This window comes from Lampetra fluviatilis, chromosome 18 (genome assembly GCF_964198595.1).
Source record: "Lampetra fluviatilis chromosome 18, kcLamFluv1.1, whole genome shotgun sequence".
Lineage (NCBI taxonomy): Eukaryota > Metazoa > Chordata > Hyperoartia > Petromyzontiformes > Petromyzontidae > Lampetra > Lampetra fluviatilis.
In genome coordinates this window covers 10,611,577-10,635,703 of record NC_136292.1, presented here as the reverse complement: position 1 = coordinate 10,635,703, position 24,127 = coordinate 10,611,577, and the positions used below count along the sequence as shown (strand labels likewise).

Here is a 24,127-nt window from a genome sequence, read left to right as displayed (position 1 = left end):
TGGACAGCGTATTCGTGCGATCCGTGTCACGCGGCGCAAGCTGCGTGGTGCGGCGCGTCACGTGGTGCTGAGCCCGCCCGAAGCGCTCTATGAAATACAAATCGAGGGCGTGGCTATGCACGACAGACAGACAGACAAATAATCCCTGGTGGGCAGTGTGGAACTGTTGTGCCTACCTGTATAAGAGTTAAATCAGTCCATAGGTGGCTTTCTTATCCTATTGTTGCCTAAAATAAAAGCGCCGTACTTTTAGCTATTGTGCTCGTAGCCATCACAATCTATGCTGTGCAGGATATGATGGTGTCATCTTGACTTGCAAAGCATGCTGGGGCTTCCCAATTCGACTTTTGCCATCTAAAATTTATTTTTGTCATGTACAGTCATTCCCCGATTTACGTCTCCCCCTTATACGTCGTCAGTTTTATTATTAATAGCGTCGCCTCAACCCCATATTTATGTCCTGGGCACGTCTCTTCACCAATCATAAACTGCCCAGTGTGGTGACGTGATCAAGCAACCCCCCCCCCCCCAATCCATGACTGAAACGGCGTGGGGAGGCCTTCAGCCAACAGTGGATTAACAAAGGGCTAGGAAAATATATGTTATGTGTAATGAATTCATTGTGACCTTTGCCCACCACTAATATCCACGTTCAACAAATATCGATTCTTTAATCAAAATTACAACAACAGCAATTCTTCAAATCGCCAGCTAGTGAATAATTACGTGTCTGATACAAAGGGGCACGTTTGTGCCTTTAGAAAGTTGTGCCTGCTTGGGCATTTTTTTGGGGGTGGTTGGTTGCACCTTCCTGTAAGCGCCGATGTGCACATGCGCTGCTGGCGTGAGACTCGTCGCACTCTTTGTTGTGTACAAAGTGGGTGCAGGTCACTGCCGGGACAGGTCATTTCAAACATTGCATCACTGGCACCACTGTTCATTGTGTCACGGTGACCGTTATTGTTGGTGTTCCTTGTTAAAATGTGTTCCTTGTGGGTCATTGTATTTATGAAAGATATCATCCTATATTAGAAAAAACAAGTTTTTCCGGCTGGCTGACCTTCCCTGGCTGGCCTGGATGGCTGGCGTGTGGGCAAGTGCGAGTTTGGCGATGGTGATGTTACCGCGCCTACATCTCAGAGCATTGAGCCGGGTTCGTGCGTCGTGCCAACGTCACGCCTCCCTCTACTCACCCTCCAATCCCAGCTGTGGATCCCGTGCAAATGTACCGGATAAGCTATCGTACGATCATCCTATATCAGAAAAAAGTTTTGTTAGCTGGATGTAGGGAGGGACAGACGGACAGACGGTCACGTCCATAGGACGTGCGGGCTGCTAGTTCTAGTAATTATAATGGCCCTTTGTTGATTAAAATTCATTGATTAAAATAAAATCTTGGCCCACGATATATGCTTCATATCGTGCATTTAAAAAAGCATTAACGATTTGTGCAAATTATTTGTATAAGCTACCTTTAGGCTCATGGGCCAAATGAGATGGCACTTGCAATGCAGACAATACAAATGAACAGTACAAACATAATGTAGAAGAACCAACTGATGGCTTGAATCTTGACCCCGCATTGCACCAGTTGGCCATTTATGTTTTGTGTGATGTACTGACAAGCGATGGAAAGCATTCTCAATGAGTATTTGGCCATCCTCGCGAGAGTCAACTTACCCAACCATTGTGATCCTCACTCCTTCAAAGTCTGTGAAAGGAACGCCACAACTACTGTGGCTGCACCACTTGGTGTGACATAAATATTGATGGGACCGGTCTCTGCCATAGAAATGTGGAGTTTCCACCAGTGTATTTAGCCTCGTAACTGTAGTTGCCACTGCCGAATACTCGTTCAAGCATTAGTGCACTTTGAGATTTGAATTTTATAGATCACTGTAGATCTCTGAAAACATCACAGGAATGCCATCTGTTGTTATAAAGCCACGTTTATCATGGTCGTTTTTTGCAGTGCGATAAAAAAGTCCCTGGGCTTCCAAAGCAGTGGTGCTAGAACAGAGGGAAAGTGAATTTTTGGAACGATGTTATTTTTAAACATGACCCAATATCATATTTGTACATTTACACGTGTTGTAAATAATTGTTAACTGAAAAAAATGTATGTCTGAAAACCCTAAGAAATCTAGAGCAAAAAATCTTATAACATTCAGAGAAATGTGGATAAAACCCATACTAACCAGGTCTGGCTGCCACTGACTTATGTATTCAGATGCATTGCAATGTATATCCTCTTAGGTTCTTTCGATAAAGTCACGAAGAAAGAAATTATATTTAATAATAATAATAAAATACAATTTAATTTATTTCTACGTGACTTTACCGAAAGAACCAAAGAGTAATTCCTACAGTCACGAAAGCTTCAAATCTAGTTTTAATGTATATCCTTCCAACAAACCTAACCATGGTAAAAATGTTCACGTTCTTTATGTTTTAGATTGAATGCGGATGTGACACAGTGAATGGGAAAGGAGGAAAATATTATTGCACGTGAATATTTCGTCCTATCGGCAGCGCACCCGCTCTAATCAAGATGCCGCCTGCAAATACAATGCTTTATTCAACACATTAAACCCCTGCGAGCTGCCATACAAATAAACAGAAACGTGAGCATTTCGATTCAGCGCGGTGGTGATGGCTGTAGTTGAACGCCCTTCGTGTCTCCCCCCCCCGCGCACTCAGTCCTGCTGCTGGAGCGCATCGAGAACGACGACATCAGCAAGAAGACGCTGAAGATCACAGACTTTGGGCTGGCGCGAGAGTGGCACCGCACCACCAAGATGAGCCAGGCCGGCACGTACGCGTGGATGGCGCCCGAGGTCATAAAGTTTTCAATGTTCTCCAAGGGCAGCGACATTTGGAGGTGAGCACGTGCACACTGCTCGCTGGGAATGGCAAGCTTAATTTTTTTATATTTTACCAGGTAAGGCCCACTGAGCTATATAGCTCTTTTCAGAAGCGACTTGGCCCCAGACGATAGCTCAACGAAGTGGCTTATCCCATGGAAATGTATAGCAGTCAAATACTCTTAAACGTATGTTTCTAAATGTGTGGAGGGAGAAACCGGAGGACCCGGAGAAAATTTCACACGACCACTGGGAGAATATGCAAACTCCAAATGTCGAGGCATCAGGGTTGGGATTGAACCCATGACCTCCTGTTTTCCAGGCGAGGTAGTTAACATCTCACTACTACTGGGTCTCACTGATGTTCAAGACTATTTTTGAGGCGGGTGCTGTATTGACATGTTGAGTGAATCCCAATAACGAGGGTTTTGCTTGTGGGATACAGAGGTTGAGTACCTGGTGAATTTCCGTGTGTACAAGAGGATAGCACTCAAAACCCCACATAGACGGATAAATAATTAATTGGTTTACTGTCCTTTCACCACCCTGATGCAGTGTGTACATTATGTACGGTGAGTGCTGTATTCAAGATTGAATGTGAGTTGAAGAATGAGCAAGGATGAATGAGTGCGAATGAGTGTTAACTTGTGAGTAAGAAAGTGTGTACAAGTTGGCACGTGACTGAATGAGAGTCATCTTGTGAGTCAGTTTATGAGTCAGACTTCTTATCGAGTCAATAATTGACTGAACGTGTGAGTGTTCAAGTTTGTTCAAGGAATGTGCGAGTGCAGGGAGCGGTTGTGATAATGGTTAGCGCATTGCGCCAGTGTCAGATTATCCTAGTAGCAAAAGTAGCATATGCTACGGGCCCTGCACTTTCAAGGGCCCCGCGCTAAATGCTTTCGAGCTATCAAATCCGGTTCAGTGATTCTGCACTTGCTCTATTACTATAGTACGATACTGCCTTCAACTTTTATGAACGACCGTGTGTTTAAAGTTAGCGGTTTGTCGTATTAACCGGCTGTATAGCAAATGAAAACATACAATTGCTTTACGATGCGTTTTATTCTTTTTAACATTTGTGTTTTATTTCTTTTTTTAGGGCCCCTTTATAACATATGCTACAGGCCCTCCACTAGCTTAATCCGGCACTGCGTTAAGCTACGAACCAGGTGACCCAAGTTTGATTCCCACCCATGGTCAACGCCAGTGACGAATATTTGAACCGGTCCTGGCCCTCCCTTTGGTCGACTCGGCCTCAAATGAGTACCTGGTGCAGTGTGTAAACATTGCCACCGGGAACACAAAGGCGGCTGGGTGTGGTGCTTACCACCCCACCCCCTCTTGTATCCTACTGGGCTTTATAGGTGCTCGCGAATAGCGCTCGCCCCAAAAAATCTCTGAAGACTATACGCGGGGTTCATTGTCTTGTCAAGGAATGTGTGTGAGTGCGAAAGCAAGCAAGTTGGCGAGCATGCGTATGAGTGAGCGAGGCGATTGTATGTATGGGTGAATGAGCAGCTCCTAACGCATGCCCGACTGCCCCACCTACCCTTCGTCTGCCCGCCTACTCGCGTCACTCCCCCAAGCTACGGTGTGCTGCTGTGGGAGCTGCTGACCGGCGAGGTGCCGTACCGCGGCATCGACGGCCTCACCGTGGCTTACGGCGTCGCCGTGAACAAGCTCACCCTGCCCATCCCCTCCACCTGCCCAGAGCCATTTGCCAAACTCATGGCCGGTAAAGATGGCATTGCAACACAGTACAACACGGCACGTCACTTGGTCACAATACGGATTTTTTCCGTCCGTATTAGCTCCCGCACAACTTTTTTATCCGGTCATTAAATCGGATGCTTTCAGATGCACTCCTGCAGCCGTCTTGAATGGTGTTTCTTTCAGTATTAGGAAGCCACTGGAGCTGTATGCACTTCAAAATAATCTAGATTTAAAATTTATTTCTTTAGAACTGCGTTTTCTTTTTAGTTTCTTGTATTTCCCCCGCACCTCCGATTAACACGGTTGGCTACGTACGGTGCGAAAAAAGTTTATGCGTACATACATTTTAAATTCCTTGCAAGCATGGGCACTGAGTGAAGAGAAGAGTTTATTTTGAAATACCTACTCTGCCCACCAGCTATCACCGCTGTAACCCTCGATTGATTATTCACTTCTCTTCACCTGGACTGCAGTGCAGGGCAGCCTTAGCCACCTAAGAATAATTATAAAGATTATAAATTTCACTCTCAAAGCGCTGAACATATCCAAGTGGGCATGCGTATGTCGGGAAACAATTGAGGTGGCTTTGAGTTGGAAATGTAGCTTCGAAGTAGGAGGACACAAGGCAGTATGGGTGACAAACAAAGATCCCCCTAAACAGACTTTTGGAGCAAGTGCTGTTAGCGATCACCTATGAAGGCTGGCACGGCACACGAGCAGATGGGTGGCCAACACCACGCCCGGCCACCTGTGTCTCCCAAGTGGCGATGTTAACGCACCGCACCAGGTACTCATTTGAGGTCGAGTCCTATACACGTACGTACATAGACACACACACTGAACCCAGGCTGTAGGCACATTCAAAGCCACTCATGCATATAACCCTTTCACCCACATTTCTTACCACATTTCATATCTTACATTTAATACCTTTAATTGCATTAACTTATTGTGTCATAAATTCCCTTGTTCCTTCTGTGTAATGAGGTAGTTCATTGAGTTGACAATGGCCTGGGCTGCACAGTCTGTCCCAAAGGTTATGATGGAGCTTGGCAATAGTTCACATTTTGTACATTACTGTTCTAAGTTGTGCAATGTGTTTACGTGCATTAAGCCAGAAAAACACTCAGAATTCAATGGAAACACGATTGTCTCTCAGCCCTCAATGTTCACCATCAGAGCCATGCCATTAAAATGAGTAACCTTCTAATTTGGCAAAGACCACCAATAACTGCGCAAAAGACTACGCAATTTTTTTTTTATATTCGTCATATTACAGGTCTTGAATATAGTCAAACATATATGTTAAAAAAAAGATTTTCAGAGCTGAAACCTCGCCGAATGAAGTGCAGAACCAAATTTAAAGTGTGTTTTTTTTGTGCGCTGGTTGATTCTGTCTAAAAATCACTCGACTTGAGCACCCAGTTTAATTGCAGGAGGCTGCCTGCATTTTTGTGCCTGTCGCTCTCATCTCTGAGCCAAACAGGGGGGCACTCAGTTGGAGGACATCACAAAGTAAAAGACAAACGAGGACATTGACACATCCGATACAAATGATGTCCATTTATTTGTGACACACCCACGGCAGACTGCTGGAAGGCGGACCCACATGCACGGCCCTCCTTCGCCTCCATCCTGGAGCAGCTCACAGCCATCGAGGAGTCCATTCTGCTCGAGATGCCCCCGGAGTCGTTCCACTCCATGCAGGAGGACTGGAAGGTGGAGATCCAGCACATGTTCGACGACCTCCGAGCCAAAGAGAAGGTGGCTTCCCTGTTCCATTTAATCCCATCGCTTAACTTGTCTGCATGCCTGCCTGCCTCGTGTGGTAACCGAATTTACCCATTTGGTTATTTTGACTGAAAGCTATTCATTATTTCCTGATGGGCCGAGGACAAAAAAAAAAATGTCTTCAATATATATTTTCCACTGGCATCGAGTCAAACTCAATAGGTCCTCACGGCCAGTTCTGCGTCTGCCATCCCACTTCACTTTGTCATCGCTTTTGCCAGACACCTGATTTTCTGAGCCAATATCCAAGTTTGAAGGTCGACTTTTATCATGTACCGCACGTACTGGCGAAGCTGGACTGCCATCTCCCGCCAGGCGTCCACGTATCATAACGTAGCCGTATTTTTCACTCCCGCTGTACACTATGCATTGTGACATAGTTGTAGCGCTGACTTACACCTTGTCATGACATGGGACATGGCTGTAGTGCGACTCGCAGCATGCGCTGCAGTTCGTGATGTTGCTGTGATGCCAGTTCTTGTCGTGCCCTGCGTGTCACAAAAATAAGCATCGTGCCAGCTCCGTGACATGGCTGTGTTTCCAGCTCCCGGCAGTCATGGCAATAGTGTTAACAATAAAGCTGAGATGTCTGGCAAAATCGATGACAAAGCGAGGTAGGATGGCATAAATAGAACTGGCCATTCTCTTTGGTTCTTTCGGTAAAGTCACGTAGGTATAAAATAAAATAAATCACGACGTTTGGGAAGCAATACAAGCGCACATCTTCAGGAGAAAATCGCGATAGCTGCGATGTCTGCTGCGAGCAGCACGATGTCTGCTGCAGACATGTTTCGGGCGCTTGTGTTGCGTCCGAAACGTCATGATCCACCTTGTTCCACTTCTACCTACGTGACTTTACCGAAAGAACCGAAGAGTATAGCTATTCTAATACTGTCCCTCCGTTTATGGTGTGGCCATTGTGACCTCTTGAGTTTTGACCCGTATAGTGTTCGCTCAGTATTCGCTCACTGCCGTAAGGAGGAACTACAGCAGCGACGCGGCGAGGCAGCACCAACAATTGTCCAAGCTCTGCGGTTCTCTAGATAGGAAGGAGTTGTCGGACGATTAATGAGTGTTCATACTTGTGGGAGGAAACAGGAGCGCCTTGAAAAAAACCCACATGCAAGGGGGCAACAGACAGATGGAAGAGGTGAAGTCCACATGTTTCTGTCCTGCCTTCTGGCAAGCCGTAGGGTATGGCACCTCGTCGACGCCCACAGGATGGGAGTTTCACAACATTTGTGCGATCCACCGACCCTCGCTGCCTCCGCGGTGGATTACAGGATCTTTATTTTTACTGGAGGAATCTGATGAGCAATAAAGCTCTTTCACAGATGTTCAATAAATGAAGGAAGGGGAGCAGGGCACAACTGCTACCGCCGTGCACCACGTGAACGTAGTCGCGACGCCGGATCCCACCATTCACAGTCGCTTGCTCGCGCGCCCTCAGGAGCTTCGCAGCTGGGAGGAGGAGCTGACGCGCGCGGCCGTGCAGCAAAAGACGCAGGAGGAGTGCCTGCGTCGGCGCGAGCAGGAGCTGGCGGAGCGCGAGATCGACGTGCTGGAGCGCGAGCTCAACATCCTCATCCACCAGCTTAACCAGGAGAAGCCGCGTGTCAAGAAGCGCAAGGGCAAGTTCAAGCGCAGTCGCCTCAAGCTCAAGGACTGCAACCGCATCAGCCTGCCGTCCGACTTCCAGCACAAGATCACGGTGCAGGCATCGCCCACCGTCGAGAAGCGCCGCAGCCTCATCAATAGCAGCTCGTCGAGCCCGCCAGGCAGCCCCACCATCAAGCCGCGGCTCAGGGCCATACAGCGTGAGTAGTACCCTTGCTTCCACGAACGCATTTTTGTCCTGTCGGGATTCGATAAGATTCGTGAAGCACATTGTTTTCGTCTCTTACTCTGCGATGTAAGTCCCTTGTTTGCACGCCGGGCCTTGCATCCGGAAGCCGCCGGTTGGATTTGATCTTCCGGATTGTGATGGTTAAAAGGAGTGGGATAGTTTCTCTCCCAAAAACTGTTCTCGAGGTGAAATCGATCGATAGGTCGTGAGTGGTGGGGTAAAGTGTGGGTACTCCCAAGTCTTCCAAGACGACTGGTCATTGTGGAAGGGTAGGCCCTTCCACCAGCAGTAATTTAAGGACTGCACCTTTACTTTTTCACTGTCTCTATTGTATTGTTTAATGATTTGCTCAGTCTCATTTTCACCTTTTGGTTCGCTCCATGAGCCTATGATCTGCGAAAATGTAAAAGCGGCGATTCTTTCATACGCGATTCGCTGCTTGTATCAAAATGAATGGATGAACATCAGTACATCCATACATTTCAAGCATATGCATCAATTAACTTACATTGCGTGTACTTTTTTTCTCTTCGTGTCTAATTCCGCACCATTCCCTTCTGCTTTCTCAAGTCACGGGATCTGAGGGGCAGTCAGGGTTCCCCAGCCCCCAGCGCAACAGCTACGTGTACCAGCAGGACGTTGACATCACCAGCGAGTGCGCTCTGTCTGATGGCGCTGCCAAAGGTGAACCCCCCCCACACAGCCATTGGCATGTTGTCCATACCTTCACCCTTTACCGTTCCAAGATGTCTGCAAGTTGCAGGGTGGGTCCCTGAATCTCGGAACGCGCAAGCAGTTTGCTTCAATTTTTTTTGGAGAGGCGTAGCACTGCTGTTTTTATAGACAGTCTACTCTACTCACCGCAGAAAACTGTAGCGACATGATCACACTCGATGATAGCTGGCGCCAAACTGTGCCACACACCCTCCCACATGACCTTTTACTTACGATTTCGTTCAGAATCGATTTGATTTCATTCTGATGGCGTAAATGTTTGTAATCGTGTCTCACGCCTCCTTAGTTGATCGTGCTCACCATGTGAATTCTGTGACGGTTGCATCTTCCCCCCCCGCTCTGGCCACTACTTCTGTGCAGGCATCTCATATTTGAGTCCCAACGACATAAAGTAGAGTCGGTGTGTAGGGCACGTCAGTTCATTAATGATTGGGCTATACAAAAACAAAACTCACTGTAAACAGGTAGGGAAAATTTATTTTTAGTCGAAGAAATAAAGTCACGAGTCTATCAATGAGCGAGTCTGCTGGACCAATGTGTTTTTTTTCCAGCAGCATTTGTTTAATAGAAGATGCAACACAAATAACAAACAGGACTTAGTTAGGTACCTTGGCTCTGCGTCTTGAGAAAATAGACTCCAGAGTTCAATTCAAGCATGTCAGTGGCACTAGTGACATAATTCAGATAGCTTTTATTTAAACTTCATTGCACTCGGGTCAAGAAGGCAAACGTTGGACTGACTTTTATCCAGTAGTGAAATTAGAAAAGTGCTGCATACAATGAAACTCTCCTTCCCCATGTAGTGATTGATATATTCCTTGATTACCCAACAATCCAATGAGATTGGACAATGACAGTTGTCAGTATATTTTTGGTCACGGGAAAATATATACCAGCACCATTCAAGTACCAGGACCATTAAACCCGCACCCCCATCTGTGACATACAGCGATACACCACCTCCTAGTGTGTATGTGTGTGAGAGTGGTAGTGTAGCGGTTAACGCGCCTTGCTACGAACCTGGTGACCCGAGTTTGATTCCCGCTCACGGCCAACACCAGTGACGATTATCTGAACCGTTCCTGTGCTTCCCCTAGGTCAACTCAGTCTCAAATGAGTACCTGGTGTGGTGTGTAAAAATATCGCCACTGGGGGGAAAAAGGCGGTTGTGCGTGTCGCTGGCCACCCACCCCCTCGTGTACCGTGCCATCCTTTATAGGTGCTGCTCGCTAACAGCACTTGCTCCAAACGTCTGTTAAGGCTACACGGGGGATCTTTGTCTGGATGTTTTGTGGCCATGCACAGCAGAATCATAGGTGCCTAGCAGCTCAAGAGTGGGTCCCTGACTCATGTGAAAGAATGAGGCCGTATCAAATATTAGCTCCATCAACATAACGTGATACGGAGGGGGATCTTTGTCTTTTTGCGTGCGTGCGGACGACACAGCCGCGGTGGAGAAGCGCGAGGGGACCAGGACGTGGGCGCGCGGGTCAGTGTGCTCGCGCCCTCGCTCGCAGCATGAGGAGGACGAGGCAGAGCGCAAGGGCCAGCGCAAGAAGGGTCGCACGTGGGGGCCCAGCACCATGCAGCAGCCACGCGAGAGGGGCTCTTGGGAGGACAGGTAAACTATTAAAAATAAACTTTTTTATTTTTATTTAGCCAGTTTAAGGCCTCACTGAGCGAGGCAGCTCTTTTTCAGAAGCAACCTGGCTATCACAAATTATAGCTCACACGGAGTGGCTTATTGTCGTGTGGAAATTTTTTACGGCTAAATACTCGCGTGTTTTTATAAATGTGGAGGGGAAAACACGGAGGACCCGGGGGAAAATTCGCGCGACCACGGGGAGAGAACATGCAAACTTCAAATATACAGCAGGCGTTAGGGTTGGGATCCAACCCACGACCTCCTGCATACCAGGCGAGTTAGTTGACATCTCACCACCGTGGCACCCCAAACGGCGAGACAGGGATTAATCCAGTTTCGAGGTGTGCTGATTTACCCCCTCCACGATTCCATGAGTTTTCGTAATTCGGGGTCACGACCTTGTTCACAAATCAATCGTTGTTTTTCTTTTTATTTCCATGGCTTTCTGTGCTGGTGAATGTAGAATCGACAGTTGTAGCGTAAATCTCTTCTCCTGGTCCGAGCTCGCCCGGATTTTATCTCACAATGGTTTAACCCATCATGTGATTCCCTTGACCCGTCATGATTGTTTATAAAGCCGATAAATAGGGACCCTGTCTCAATCCCTGCGAAAGGTAGCAAGATGTTACAGGCCCCGGCCCAAACCAGTCTGAATTATTAGCAAGTCTGACGCTGCCATTGTGTGCTTCTGTAGTGCCAAGAAGCAGCATACTTTATCATGTTTATATGAACATATATACATTCATTGATTATCCATAACAGGTTTTTTTGGGTTAGATCGCATGAATATAAATATGTCGTTAAACCCGCCACCACCTGACAGCCAATTAGTAAGGTTTGTCAAAGAAACAAAACATGCCGATTAGTTACTAGTTCAGAATTCCGGTGTGTTGGAGAGTAAACCCATAACATTTACAATTCGAGTACGACATTTCGCTGGTAATTGCAACCAGCTTGATTAGGTGATAGCCAGAATTGTGAATGAGTTTTCCTCTTTTGGTCTTAAATAGAATAAAGACGATGTCATCACTGAGCCTATCAGGGGCAAAGACCAGAGGGGGGTTAATGTAACCCAAAATACACCTTTATTATGGATAATATTGGTTACGAAAGCCTGACAATTTTGACAGTTTAAAGAATCGTAAGGACGAGTGTAATGGCTTTGTGTGACCCCTGTAATAACTCAAGGCCACTATGTTACCACCAACAATAGACTAGATTTTTGCATTGCATCGTGACCCTGAATCGGGAAAGTAAGAATATATTTCAATCAGTGAACAGTTACATCCCTAGCTGGAACATATTTGGAGGTATTGATCTTGACGAAATTAAAGTACTATCGACAGGGGCATTCAGACTTATTTCAATGGGAAAAAAGTAGTCGAGTCTCATCAGGCTTGCCCATTCTACTCACACCTATGTGGTGATGAAGGGCAAGCTGGGATTTTAATTTGATGTGCGACATTAATTGGAGCCCTGCTTAGCTATCAACTAACATGCAGCATATCGTGCCCCATTTCATGTTTAGTTTCCTGTTATAATTGTGTGATTTAATTGCAATAGAAGCAAGCACAATGGGTAACTTGTAGTGAAAGTACGATTAGTCGATAGACTGAAATTCCAAAGAATTCCTACACCATAATGATGCCATTATCAGTATTCATTTTCATTGACCGTATATATTTGGCTTTATTTTTTTCTTTTGCAGTCTTTATTGCATTGTCGTTTTGCGCGTGTGTTGTACCGTTGTACGGGTCGTGTGCGTCGGTGCCGGTCGCCATGTGTTTGTAATTCAAGTTTGCTCTGTGTTGTCGTCGTGGTGCTGCCTTGCCCCGGGCTTGCCCCACCATAGGTTTGTTCCGGCTGCCGAACCCCTCATGGTGTCACCCGAGCCCCAACGCCTGAATGGCAGTGACGAAAGGTTGGCCCGGTTAATGTTTTTTTTCCAATTTTTTTCCTCCTTTTCACCTTTATTCTTGCTTCTCTCTGCAGCGGCCGCTTTCCTTTCTGATGCTGCCGTGCTGAGTTGAACAGCTGGCGCGGCCTCCTCACCGAACTTGATTTTGTTGCTTTGTTCCTGCCTCTTATTTCCGGATGGTGTCTCATGTATGTCCTGGTATGTGTCTTTGTGTCTTTGTGACTTAGTGTGTTTGTGTTCGACTTGGCCTCAAATGAGTACCTGGTGTGCGGTGTGTAAACACTGAAGAGATAAAGGTGGCTGGGCGTGGTAATGGCCACCCAACCTCGTCGTGTGTCGTGCAGGCATTCATAGGTGTTCACGAACGGTGCTTGTCCCAACAGTCTGTTAAGGTTATGTGGGGGTTCTTTGTCTTTTGTGTGTGCGGTTAATGTGGGGTGAGATGGCGCATTGGTTATCGATTGCGTTTAGGAGCTCAACAATCTGGGTTCAGTTTCCACCCGTAGACTACATCCATGGCACATGGTATCCAAATCTGACTTGGGTCCTGTTTTGGTGAATTTTGCTTTAAATTAGCACCTTTTACAATGTATGAACGTTATCGCAGGGATATCTGTCTTGGTGCACGCCACACCACTCACTCTTTTGTCTCTTGTTCGCCTTACAAGATGCTCCTTCGCAGACCTTCCCCCAATAGTCTTGTTTAGCTTAAATAAGAATAATTTGTCTGCTTCTGCATTCTTGTGTATTTGCCTAAGTCTAACAAGCACAGATGGGAAACACCTCGACACCACGTTGTGCATTCTGGGTGGAAACTGGTGTATGCCTGAATGATATATTTTATGTACTGAGAGTCTGCAGATAAGCAACAAACTGAATGTAAAGTATTTTTCTTGCTGCTTCTTCACTCGCTAATGTTATATTTGGCGGCAGCGTGGCCTTTCATCTTGAGTTTGTAAGTTCTCCGTCTATTCTGCATGGGTATGCTCTGAGCTCTTCGGTTTCCTCCGATAGCTTAAAAAACACACGCATGCACTACGCGACTGATATTAGGCAAACATCCTAATGCTGAAAAATGACCTGCAAATAACTCAATTAAGATCACACACAGCAACTGTACCCCACCCACCCCCCCACTTGAGAAAACTTGGCAGGACCCTCCTACAAAAGATGCTTGAGACTGAATTTGAATGTGGACATGGGCTATTGTTTTCAGGGACACCCCTCGATACAGGACGTATGATTACCGGTGCTATCACCAGTTTGCTTTTACACACATTATATTTGGATTCCTTCAAAATGTATTAATTCGCAACTGTGTATTCTGCAAATGTATTAACCTATCCATGCATGCCCCTTTGACCCGTGACCATCCCCACTGTTGTCCCGCACACCCCCCTCCTGTCGCCCCCTCATTGCCACCCACCCACAGGCTCACGCCGTTGTCGGATGAGAACAAGCAGTGGTCGTCGAGCACCCCCAACCTGGGCAAGACGCCGCAGCGAGCCGGTCTGCCCGCGGCTGTGGGCTTCTCCTGCCTGCACGAGACGGGTGCGTGCCTCCTTCCCCACCCCGTTCCACGTGTGGAACTGGGCCTTGATTTCGCGTGGCTGAGTGGGAAGCGGCTCCTCAATCTGTCCGCCTTCTTTTGTGTAAAACTCTAGATGATAGTAGATGCCAGGTGGCTCGGTGGTAGAGCGAGCGGCTTACAATGGGAAGGTTGCGAGTTCAAATTCTGTTCGGGGGGGTTGACTCGGCGAATCCACTCCTCCTGGGCACATTGTTTGGCCCTGAAGATGGCCGTTGGCGTGGCTTGTGTTGTTGCTCTGGAGACCAGCAGATCGATGATCGGAAATTGTAGTTGTTGAAATTGTAGTTGTTGCTCTGCATCTACATTGGACATACAAAAGAAGAAGACTCCTCCTGAGTTGATAAAATAGGTGACCTTGTGGGGTAGTCAACAGTTGTTGTCCTTTGCTTCGACCTATCCCCACCATAGAAATGTGGAATTTCCCCCACTGGCTCAGGTGTGTAAACCGGAGACAAGCACTGCCTTTGAATAAGAATATAGATTGGTTTTTGAGAGAGCATCACTGTGTCTGGATATATGTTTAAGAGGCGTGTGTGCCAAATTCTTGTTGATTTATTTTTTTGATAACACTGTAAGGTCCATACAGTAGGATCACAAATTCACTTGCTTGTACTGCCATCTTCTGGCCATCTTTCAGGTCCAGTAGGTTTAGGTATGTCAAATCTACGTGGCTCAATCGAGGGTCCCAGAGGACCCATTCACTTACAAGTCCAGCGAATTCAGGGGATTGGATGTTTATCCTAATTCCAGTCGTAAGTGTTTTGCCTGCGACAGGAAACTGGAGTACCCAGAGAATACCTGCTTATGTGAGTGGGTCGAACTCGAATCAATGCACGGATATATTCAAGAGTCCATTGCTGTTCTGTCATAGCCTGGTCATCTCACAGCTGGAGCCTACAAACTGTTTTATTCCCACAGTCTTCTTCTTTCGTACGGCTGATGTAGTTGCACAGCAACAACTACAATTTCACATTCGGGGCGGTGGTCAAGCCAGATAACTGTGCCAGGAGCAGTGGAGTGTATGGCTGTGATGTCTCCGTCGTAATTGTGTATCGGGCATTTCGTTGTTGTAAGTTGTACGGTCTGTTGTGGATGACCGCAGTCGCACACAACTGGAGAGTTGTTAATTTTCCATTTGTGCATCAGGTATCTGCATCTGTTGCCATGGTTTGTGCAGTGGATTCGATTTAGAGTTCGATCATGAGCTTCATGGAAGATCAAACCCAGGGAGACAGGTTTGATCTTCAAGTCTCCCAGTTACAAGTATTTACCACGCTCAACTCTGTTTAGCCTTTTGAGATCTGACAAACTCTGGTGCGCGCTGTGTGGGCGACGCGACGTGCTGGGACCACAGGCGAGAGTGGCGACGCCGGGCCCTCGCCCGAGCCCCAGGCCAGCTCGGACCCCACGCCTCAGGCGACGGGTGCACAACTCGAGCTCCCGCTCACGGGCGCACGCAACTCGTGGCCTGGGAACGGCGCCATCGCCGTCGTCGCCGCCGCTGCTGTCACCACCGCCTCCCCCGCCATGGCGTGCGGACAAGGGAGCGACACCACCGAGGAGCCCACGCCTGTCAACTCGGCCTCCAGCACGCCGCAGGTTCCCGCTTGGCCTCTCGAAACAAACGTGGCGCGCAGAATTGTTGTCACGCATTCCGTCAAGCGTTTGTCCGCGGAAGTGTATTTAATCAGCGGAACGTAAGCCGATGGGAAGCTGTCGGCCAAAGGCGTCTGCGTATTTGCAATTAGTTCCATCATGCTCTGGTTAGTGTCTCGTTTTGGGAAACCATTGGGTCAGGTTTGACAGTTTTCGATAGGGTAAGGCCCTAAACACCAAGACGTCATCCTAAAGTACCGTTCCTATTGGATTTTGATTTGTGGACAGAGTCGTGCATAAACGTTTTCAACCTTAGTTGCCAGGGTGCGGCTAGAACCGCATACTAATTTTAAGTGGCATATTTATCAGTCTCAAATCGTAATAGCGCGATTGGGATATGGTTGTTTACTTAAACATCTTGTAAAAATGCTTATTATAACCTCACCATCTCCCTACTGTAATGAATACTCAGTGTCCTAACGAAGCTTGGATCACACACTAAGTCTTTCATATTGTTCACAGACACTTTTCTTTGTGTCAATTCACAGGTGACCCCGACAAACAGCCTGAAGCGGCAGCCTACCCAGCGCAAGCGCTGCGAACTGGCGCTGCTGGACTGCACCGCCGTGCTGGCATCGGTGGTGCTGGGCGTGGACATACGTGACGTGTGGAAGCAGCAGGTGCTGGGCGGGCTTCCCGATGACCTTGAACCGGCGGAACGGGACCGCTCGGCGGACCGCGGCGTCGGGGTCGGTGTAGGGGTCGGCGTAGGCTCCACCAAAAAGAAGGAGGGCCTCTTCCAGCGCACGGGCCGCTTCCGCCGCAGCTCCAGCCCGCCGAGCCGCAAGCCCACCAAGAAGGAGGAGGCGGCGGCAGCGGCGCTGGCGGCGGCCGCGTCGGGGGCCGGCGGCGAGCCGCACGCGTCGGTCACGCTCGACTCGCTGTCGTCCATCTCCGAGTGCAACTCGACGCGCTCGCTGCTGCGCTCGGACAGCGACGAGATCGAGACTCCGCCGAGCGTCGACTCTCCGCCGACGCCGGGCGGCGGCGTGGTGCTGCGCGTGACGGCAGCGGCCCCCCGCTCGCCATCTTCGTCGTCGTCGTACGAGGACGTCGGGATGGCCGCGTCGGCGGTGTCGCGCACGCGTAATCCGCTCGTGGACTGCCGCGTGGAGAGCTTCAAGCGCCAGCCTGGCCAGTCGCTCACGCCCACGCACGTGCTGCTCCCCGTGGCGGCCGGCGCCGTGACCAGGAGGCACCGGAGGACTCCGTCGGACGGCGCGCTGCCGGGGCAGAACGGGCCGGCGCACCAGCGCACGCCATCGGACGGCAGCGATGGGGGTTTCCCTCCGACGAGTTAGTGTTGCCCCCTTCCTCCACTCCTTCATCCACAATTCCATTTCCTCTTGCCCACGATCATTTCCAACCTCCCACCAACCCACAATTTCTCTGTCCTGGTAACTTTTTATGCAGTTCCCTGAATATAAATAATTTATTGGCCACTGAAATCCCTCCCTCATCTTAGAGTCCTCTCCTTCCTCTCTCACAAGGAGAGTGTGACCCACAATCCCACGCTCTTTGTAACCCTCAGATCCGTTCGTGCTCCGTTAAATGAGATGTGCGTATCTCTTGTCAGCAGGATGTCTCGAGTGAAGGAACAGATTTCTTTGTGATGTCAATTGTGCAAATTTGAAGAAATACCTTGAAAGGACAATTACAGAATCACCCATGAAATGTGGAATTCCGTAGTATTGGTGCACAGCACAGTGACATAGCAAATGAAAAGCAAATTTGCGCGAGTTTAATTGAAACCATTGCTGTGTAATTTCAGCAGTACAAAGCATTCAGCAAATTTTAACTGCTTAATTCAGGCAATAATTAATGTGATATTCTTTATTCGTAATACTATTCTCGGTGTTGTTTATAAATAAAGTTAAAAGTGACTCCCATAACGCAATTTAGGTTCGGCTCGATGAGGCCCGTGCTGGAAATTCCACATTCCCATGGTTGAGCGCACTCTTTGTTCAAAACATTTATCCCCTCGCAGCAGAAATCCCCCTCCGGCGTCACCGGCACGGTAGCGATCCAGCTCTTTTCGCCGCCCCTTTCCCTGTAGCCAACGGCGTGGGTGAGGGCCCATGCCACGGCCTCCCGCGCCTGCCGGATCCACGGTCGCTGCTGGCGCTGTCCCCGCGGCGCCCCCCATCAGACAACGCTTCTCACGACCCCGCGCTGGAGCGCCCCCGCACGCTGGAGTTCACACCGCGGCCCCGACCCTCGCCCGGCGGCGGCACCGGCGGCTCGGCATCGGGCGGCGCCGGCCCCGCGGCGGCGGGAACGGCACGCAGCCGCATCGACCCCTGGCGCTTCATGTCTCCGGGTGGCCGCCACGACGGCGGCACCGACTCCCCGGCCAGCAACTCCGGGACGGCCACACCGACGGGCAGTGCCGGCGACTTTGGCGCGCCCGCGCACCTCCGCGCCAGCTACTCTTCGCCGGCACACCACGCGCTGCCGCCCACGTTTCGGCAGTCGAGCTTCGACGGCGACGCGCAGCACCACTGCCATCACCAGCAGCACCAGCCGCATTGGCAGTTGGGTGCCGTCGCCGGCAGCGATCACCACTTGGGAGTGGTGTTGCGCCAGCAGCATCATCGCGGGCTAGCGGGCGAAACGGAGGCCGAGGCGCACTCTCCGTTCCGCGCGTTGGGCGCCGTGTCTCCGCAACACCTGCTGCTGGCACGTCGCTCCACCGAGCCGGCGTTTAGTGGCGGCGGTCGTGGCGGCGCCTTATCGCCTGCCGCCGGAGACCCCTTCTGCATGTCGAGCAGCGTGGGCACCCTGCTCGACATGGACGTGGAAGGGCAGAGCCAGGACGGGACGGTGCCGCTGTGCGAGCCGAATTTGTGAATTTTCCCCGCCGGGTGGGCGAAGCGGCGGCAGGAGGGGCCGTCGGGCAAGAACCGTTTGCGCGTGAGTTGCGGTCACTGTGGGGTGAGGGCGAAGTGAGCGGTGAGGTTTTGCCGGCCATGGGGCCGCATCCTGCTAGCATCCCTTGGAAAACTGTGACGGGAACTAAAAACAAAACAAGCGACAAACTCCCTCTGCCGACCCACACGGAAATTACGGAATCGCTCAGTTGCCGCGTTGCCAATGACGCAAAAAATAAAATGATGATAAACCTGATAATACGTCAGTGATATTGATCGCAACTCCATGATAAGCAATGCGCGTGTTCAGTCAATTTTGCAAGAGTGGGTTACGTTATGGCCACAACGTTGGACTGCACTGCCATTCTTTTTGCCTTGAAAGTGCTGCTGCGGCGCCCGCGATCTTTCCGCCCGCGTGGAACGCGGCGAGCGGACCCCCCTCCCGCTTGTCTCGTGTGATGGCGCTTTCTCGCACGCTCACCCCGGGCTAGCTGGCGCAAGCTGCACTCACAGGTAGCTTGATTTGCACTGCTGTTTTGGGTTTTATCCCCTTTTTATTTCTATAAACAGAGGGGGAGCATTTTAGCCGTGGCCATTTTAGAGTTAGCTAAACGTTTTAAACTAAAGTTGCCGAGACCGCTTCCAATGGTAGCATTCCTTGACAGGTTGAGGGGGATAGTTTGCAATTTCTTTTAAGCCCCATGAACCACTCGGGCAATTGCAGGGCGATCGTTGCCAGCAATCATCACCGGCAATACATTAACCATGAGCGACGATGGAAACTTGGGTGGGCAATGGAATGGAGTGACAGAGTTTTCTCTAGCCAATCAAAACAAGCCTAGATAATAAGTGTGTACACTGAACAATGATTGATCTGCTGACTGTAAATGAAACTGTTGATTGTGTATGGGGTAGGCCTAGTACTAGTCGCTAGTTATGTAAACTGGTTATTCAGTAGTTTATGCAGTCCATTATTACTAGTCAGTTTGTTAGTCATTTCGTCAATACAATACAATGCATTACTTACCAGATCAAATCATTTGGTCAGAAAGCGTTCTCTTTCATCTGTCCAAGATCCCACTCATGCTGGGAATTGGAAGCCCCCACCATGTTTTGTCAGGCAAAGAAAGCACGACACTCTTCGGCATTCACGTGTGCTCTTTCTCTCTGATCTGAATGGACATTGCCGCCCCGGCCGCCCGCAGCTTGATCAGAATTGTTCAGATTTTGGGCAATTAGATTTTTACGCTGCGAAATGATTTGGCAACCAGTGCCGGTGGCGATTGCCGGCATCGACTGCCCGAGTGGATCACGGCCTTTAGGCTTTACACCAGACAAAAATCGGGCTATAAATGTTTTTGTTATTATCAATGAACCCATCGCTTAAAGATAAAGTGAAGGTTTCCTCCCATGCAAGGCACAAGGCTTTTCCCACGAATGACAGAAAAGCCTTGCTTCCACACGTGCATTCACGTAACACTGCTCACCCAGTCCCCCCAACTCATTCCAGCACAGCTCCCTTCTAAAGTCTTAAACTGCTCCCCTGGTCGATGCTGAAGGTTTTAAGTTCAAGTGTTAAGTGTTTGTTTTGGGTGGCTTCAGTTTGGATAATTGTCGCATATGTCTCAGATCGTCCTTGTCCCCAACCGCTCCCCCCTCCTGTTTTGGTCACGAACGTAGCAGCACCGTCGTTGGTGGGCCTACAAAACGTCACGTGTCTAACTTTGCACTTGACTGCAGCAGCGTGGACCGTGGATTTATATCTGCTGCCTCGAACCGGACTTTATTGAGCTGAATTATACCACACGCTCTCTCACCATTCAAAGAGGTCACTGTAGCAAAAAGATAGTGAATCTGAACGGGCCCATTTTCGTTGTTGAATGGAACTGCTTGAAATACTAACTTTCGCGATGGGTGATTTGCCTACAACTGTGAACTGTTCCTCTGTGCTTCCCAGATCCCATCAATAGAGTGGTTATTTACAAACTCATGTGTTGAAATGTCTGTTGAGGTAGTTTTCAGCGTTTGTTATTGTCTTTTATCATTTAATCTGTCCGGCAGTGAGATGTAATGCATAGTCGTGTGGCATAGGACAGCGTGTTAAGAAATGGGGCAATGTTTGAACCAACATCGTCACCCATGCTACTCAAGAGTTCTTAAACTGGCCTGAGTCACATCTATGCACTTTGTAGCAGCTTGCGTTCAATTTAATTTAATTTTATCCTGCTCAGATTTTAAACTACTGAAACACTAAATTATTCCTAAAAAGGAACCTGACCGGGTCTGTAGCCTGTGACAAAACGTGTTTGTGCGTAAGATCCTGTCGTAAAAGATAATGTTATTTATTTTTCGTTTTTATTTAATTCCCTTCCCCGCCCACCTATTGGGCCCGTTCAATCCCCCGATGGGTAATGTTTTAACAAGTAAGCGATGGAGTACACCTTGCTGAGAATGCTGAAGAGAGTTTACACCTTCCCGTTAGCGATGCAGCCTCTCTCCCTCCTTCGCAATCCCCGCACTCCGTTGCTTCAGGTGTTGTTGTTCTGAAGGCAAATTTAGAATTGTCACTACTTGCTCGTTTTGCTTGCGTCAAAATTACATTTTCACGTCTTAATGGGTACGACATGAGTTAAAGTAAATATTATGATGCCCACTGATAATTAATAGCTTCGCAAGTAGGTTAAGTTTTACGTATTTCTCTGATAGGCGATGATAATTTTACGAATAAGAGTTGAAGCATGCAAAGGCATTCGTTAAAGGAGAAGATAGGCGACCCACGGGGCATGTGATGTAATACCTTTGTAAGAATGCCGGTTAATTCTGACAGTATCTTTCCTATCGTCGATGTGTTTTTCCGATGGCACTGACTGATGGCTTGATGAACGGGGGTTCTGAAAGACATGGAGCGTAGCACAACTCCGTGTGGTGCGTTTACAGCAGCTCTCTTGCACCCACATGGCCGTCCACCTGTTCCACTTTGACCGTCTGCTCCAGCTTGCCCCCTCCTTACACACCACTCTCACACCGGAAAAAACACGCACACTCCACGACAATTCATGCAGGGAGCGCGACGGAGACCTTTCGGGCGGTTTAAGGACGAGCGTTTGTGTGTCCCGTCGTAATAATCTGTGCCGTCTCCCTTCCAGAAACCCATCACATCTTAATCACTTGGTTGCCTGTGAATAGCGCGGGGATCGCATGTAGTATTATGGATGGACATTGTGGATCCTGTGGCATCGTTTGTGAGAGTAGTCGGCTGTGTAGTTTACAGGCTTTAATCGCACTGCCGTCATTGGTTTTGTTACTGCGTTGCGTTCCTTTGCAACTACATTTTGCTGAGGTGTCTTTTACAAAATAAGTTGCAAATCTCGGAGGGCTTTTTCACCTGGTGAAATTAAGGAACGAATTGAACTTTGAATTGAATTTCGTGTAATTAATTTCATTACAAATAGATCACATTGATGTGATTTGGAAAAGTTGAACAAATGAGCAGATTAGAATTTCTTGCCATTGCTCATAACCCCCAGATAGCACCAAATAGGACATTTTATAACCCTGAAATCTCTCCCCTTTGTTGAGCAAATCACACACCACTCATAGCACGGCATTACACGTGGCCAAATCCGCTTAAGCTGTATTGTTCCTGCGTAGCGCCGTCTGAATTCACTCTACTCAGTGGGATACATCGCAGTATTATCGCACGCAGTACGGCTTGTGAGCTACCGTCCCAGGACGTTCTGTTAGAGTTGTTGTTTAGAACCTGGCTTGACCCACTTTGCAGTGTGTGATCGTGTTGACAGTTTTAATTGGGGACAGGGGCAGACTACAGTCGAAGACCCATTTAAGCAACCATGACCGTGGCAGTGACCTTCCCAGATGGTCGCGCCCGTCACGTCATATTTTACACATTACAATCCCTTGCCTCATTGACAGATTTACAAAACGTAGTAAAAACCACAATTTCAGCTGTTTGTAAGTGCAGTATTACACAGCATTTAAATGAGATAATAGGTTTTTCCCCTTTTTTATGGCAGAAAAACAGCTGTGTTAAGATGTTAAAACACCAAACTGAAACCTTTTACAAGGAACCATGTCTGCATTAACCACAATGCTTGTGGTCAGAATGGAAACAAGAAACGTACTCTGATAATTTTTGCATTGTCCTTGAAACTGATTGTTCCACAGCAGAGACAGCTTTCTTTTGAGCCTCGTCTCAAACGGTGTTAGACCAGAGGACGCCTTTTGACGCCTTTTGGTGCCTTTTGGCGTCCTCTGGTCTAACACCGTTTGAGACGATGCTCAAAAGAAAGCTGTCTCTGGTGTGGACCAATCAGTTTCAAAGACAATGCATATATTATCAGAGTGTTTTTTGGATGCATTCTGACCACAAGTATTGTGGTTAATGCAGACATGGTTCCTTGCAAAAGGTTTCAGTTTGGTGTTTTAACATCTTAACACAGCTGTTTTGTTGCCAGAAAAAAGGGGAAAACCTATTATATTTTGGTACTGGCAAAGGAGGTCCCATGAAGCATTTAAATTATTTCTCTCAAGGGGGAAATATTTTGTCGCCAGCTGGCGGCAATGGTATTGGTTTTGGGTTTTTTAAGATCCCATAGGGTATGGACTTGCGATGATGAGTTTGGGAAAATATCAAGTGTCGTGTTCATTTTTGCTGCATCAGCACATTTTAAGCATTATATATTCAAATACGGTTCATGCCGAAAGAAAACGAGACAAATTCCAACAACAAACAACTCGTATTTACATTGCACTCTGAGATATTTGCCATGGGCACAATGTGAATGGTGCTTGCATGTATGTCGCGCTGTCCCTATATCACGTAATGAAACATCTCGGAGCACGGAACCCCCTTTTGACAGCTGCCCCTGTGTGGTAAAATGTGATTAAGCACCTGGGCTCAGATATGGGTGTGAGTCAGCCCAGTAGGGGGTGGTGGGGGCAAACTATTGGTATGAGAGTCGTTTTTGTCAGTTTTCGCAAGTTTGATTGACATTGCTAGCCGAGAGCCAGTGATGCAGTACTGCCCCTTTGACATTTGCCTGCAGTCATTGACCACACGGGCTGTAAAATGTCATTTTAATGTGGCTCATTAAAATAGTATTGTTTGTGGAACAATTTCAGACGAGTGGATCTAAGGTGTGTTCAGCGGAATTATCTTTTGAATGTCATAGTTGTTTCCCCCATAGTTATTTTTTTTAATGTTAACCGATGCCCTTCATAATGAGGCTCAAGTACACTTAATGGTTCGTCTCAGGCTGGCCGACTAAAGATTTTAACTCTCACTCTGAGCTCTCTCTCTCAGCTGGATTAACGAGTGATGGCTGACAGTGCGCGCTGTGTGTATACGTCCCGTATGTTGGAACCTGATTTGTATCTTGGCATAAATAATTTTCATTCCAATTTGTGGCTGAAAAATTGTAGTAACGCAGTGAGATTGACCATTTTCCACGAAACACATTCCTGCGGAGGGAGCT

General features: G+C 48.2%; 1 protein-coding gene across 2 annotated transcripts in view; it reads left to right on the top strand.

The window, feature by feature from the left end:
• Positions 1-22,860, top strand: part of LOC144937218 (mitogen-activated protein kinase kinase kinase 9-like) — a 69,551-nt gene extending 46,691 nt beyond the window's left edge. Inside the window, exons 5-15 of one of the 2 annotated variants that reach the window (XM_078864578.1) lie at positions 2,701-2,881; positions 4,454-4,602; positions 6,169-6,344; positions 7,822-8,188; positions 8,788-8,901; positions 10,399-10,573; positions 12,450-12,518; positions 13,948-14,066; positions 15,461-15,705; positions 16,251-17,058; positions 17,819-22,860. In XM_078864578.1, the coding sequence (XP_078720704.1) occupies positions 2,701-2,881; positions 4,454-4,602; positions 6,169-6,344; positions 7,822-8,188; positions 8,788-8,901; positions 10,399-10,573; positions 12,450-12,518; positions 13,948-14,066; positions 15,461-15,705; positions 16,251-17,058; positions 17,819-18,612 (3,197 nt within the window). In that variant the 3' untranslated portion in view covers positions 18,613-22,860. The remainder of the gene's footprint in view (positions 1-2,700; positions 2,882-4,453; positions 4,603-6,168; positions 6,345-7,821; positions 8,189-8,787; positions 8,902-10,398; positions 10,574-12,449; positions 12,519-13,947; positions 14,067-15,460; positions 15,706-16,250; positions 17,059-17,818) is intronic. The other variant, XM_078864577.1, reaches the window with a different exon arrangement.
• Positions 22,861-24,127: the final 1,267 nt, after the last annotated feature.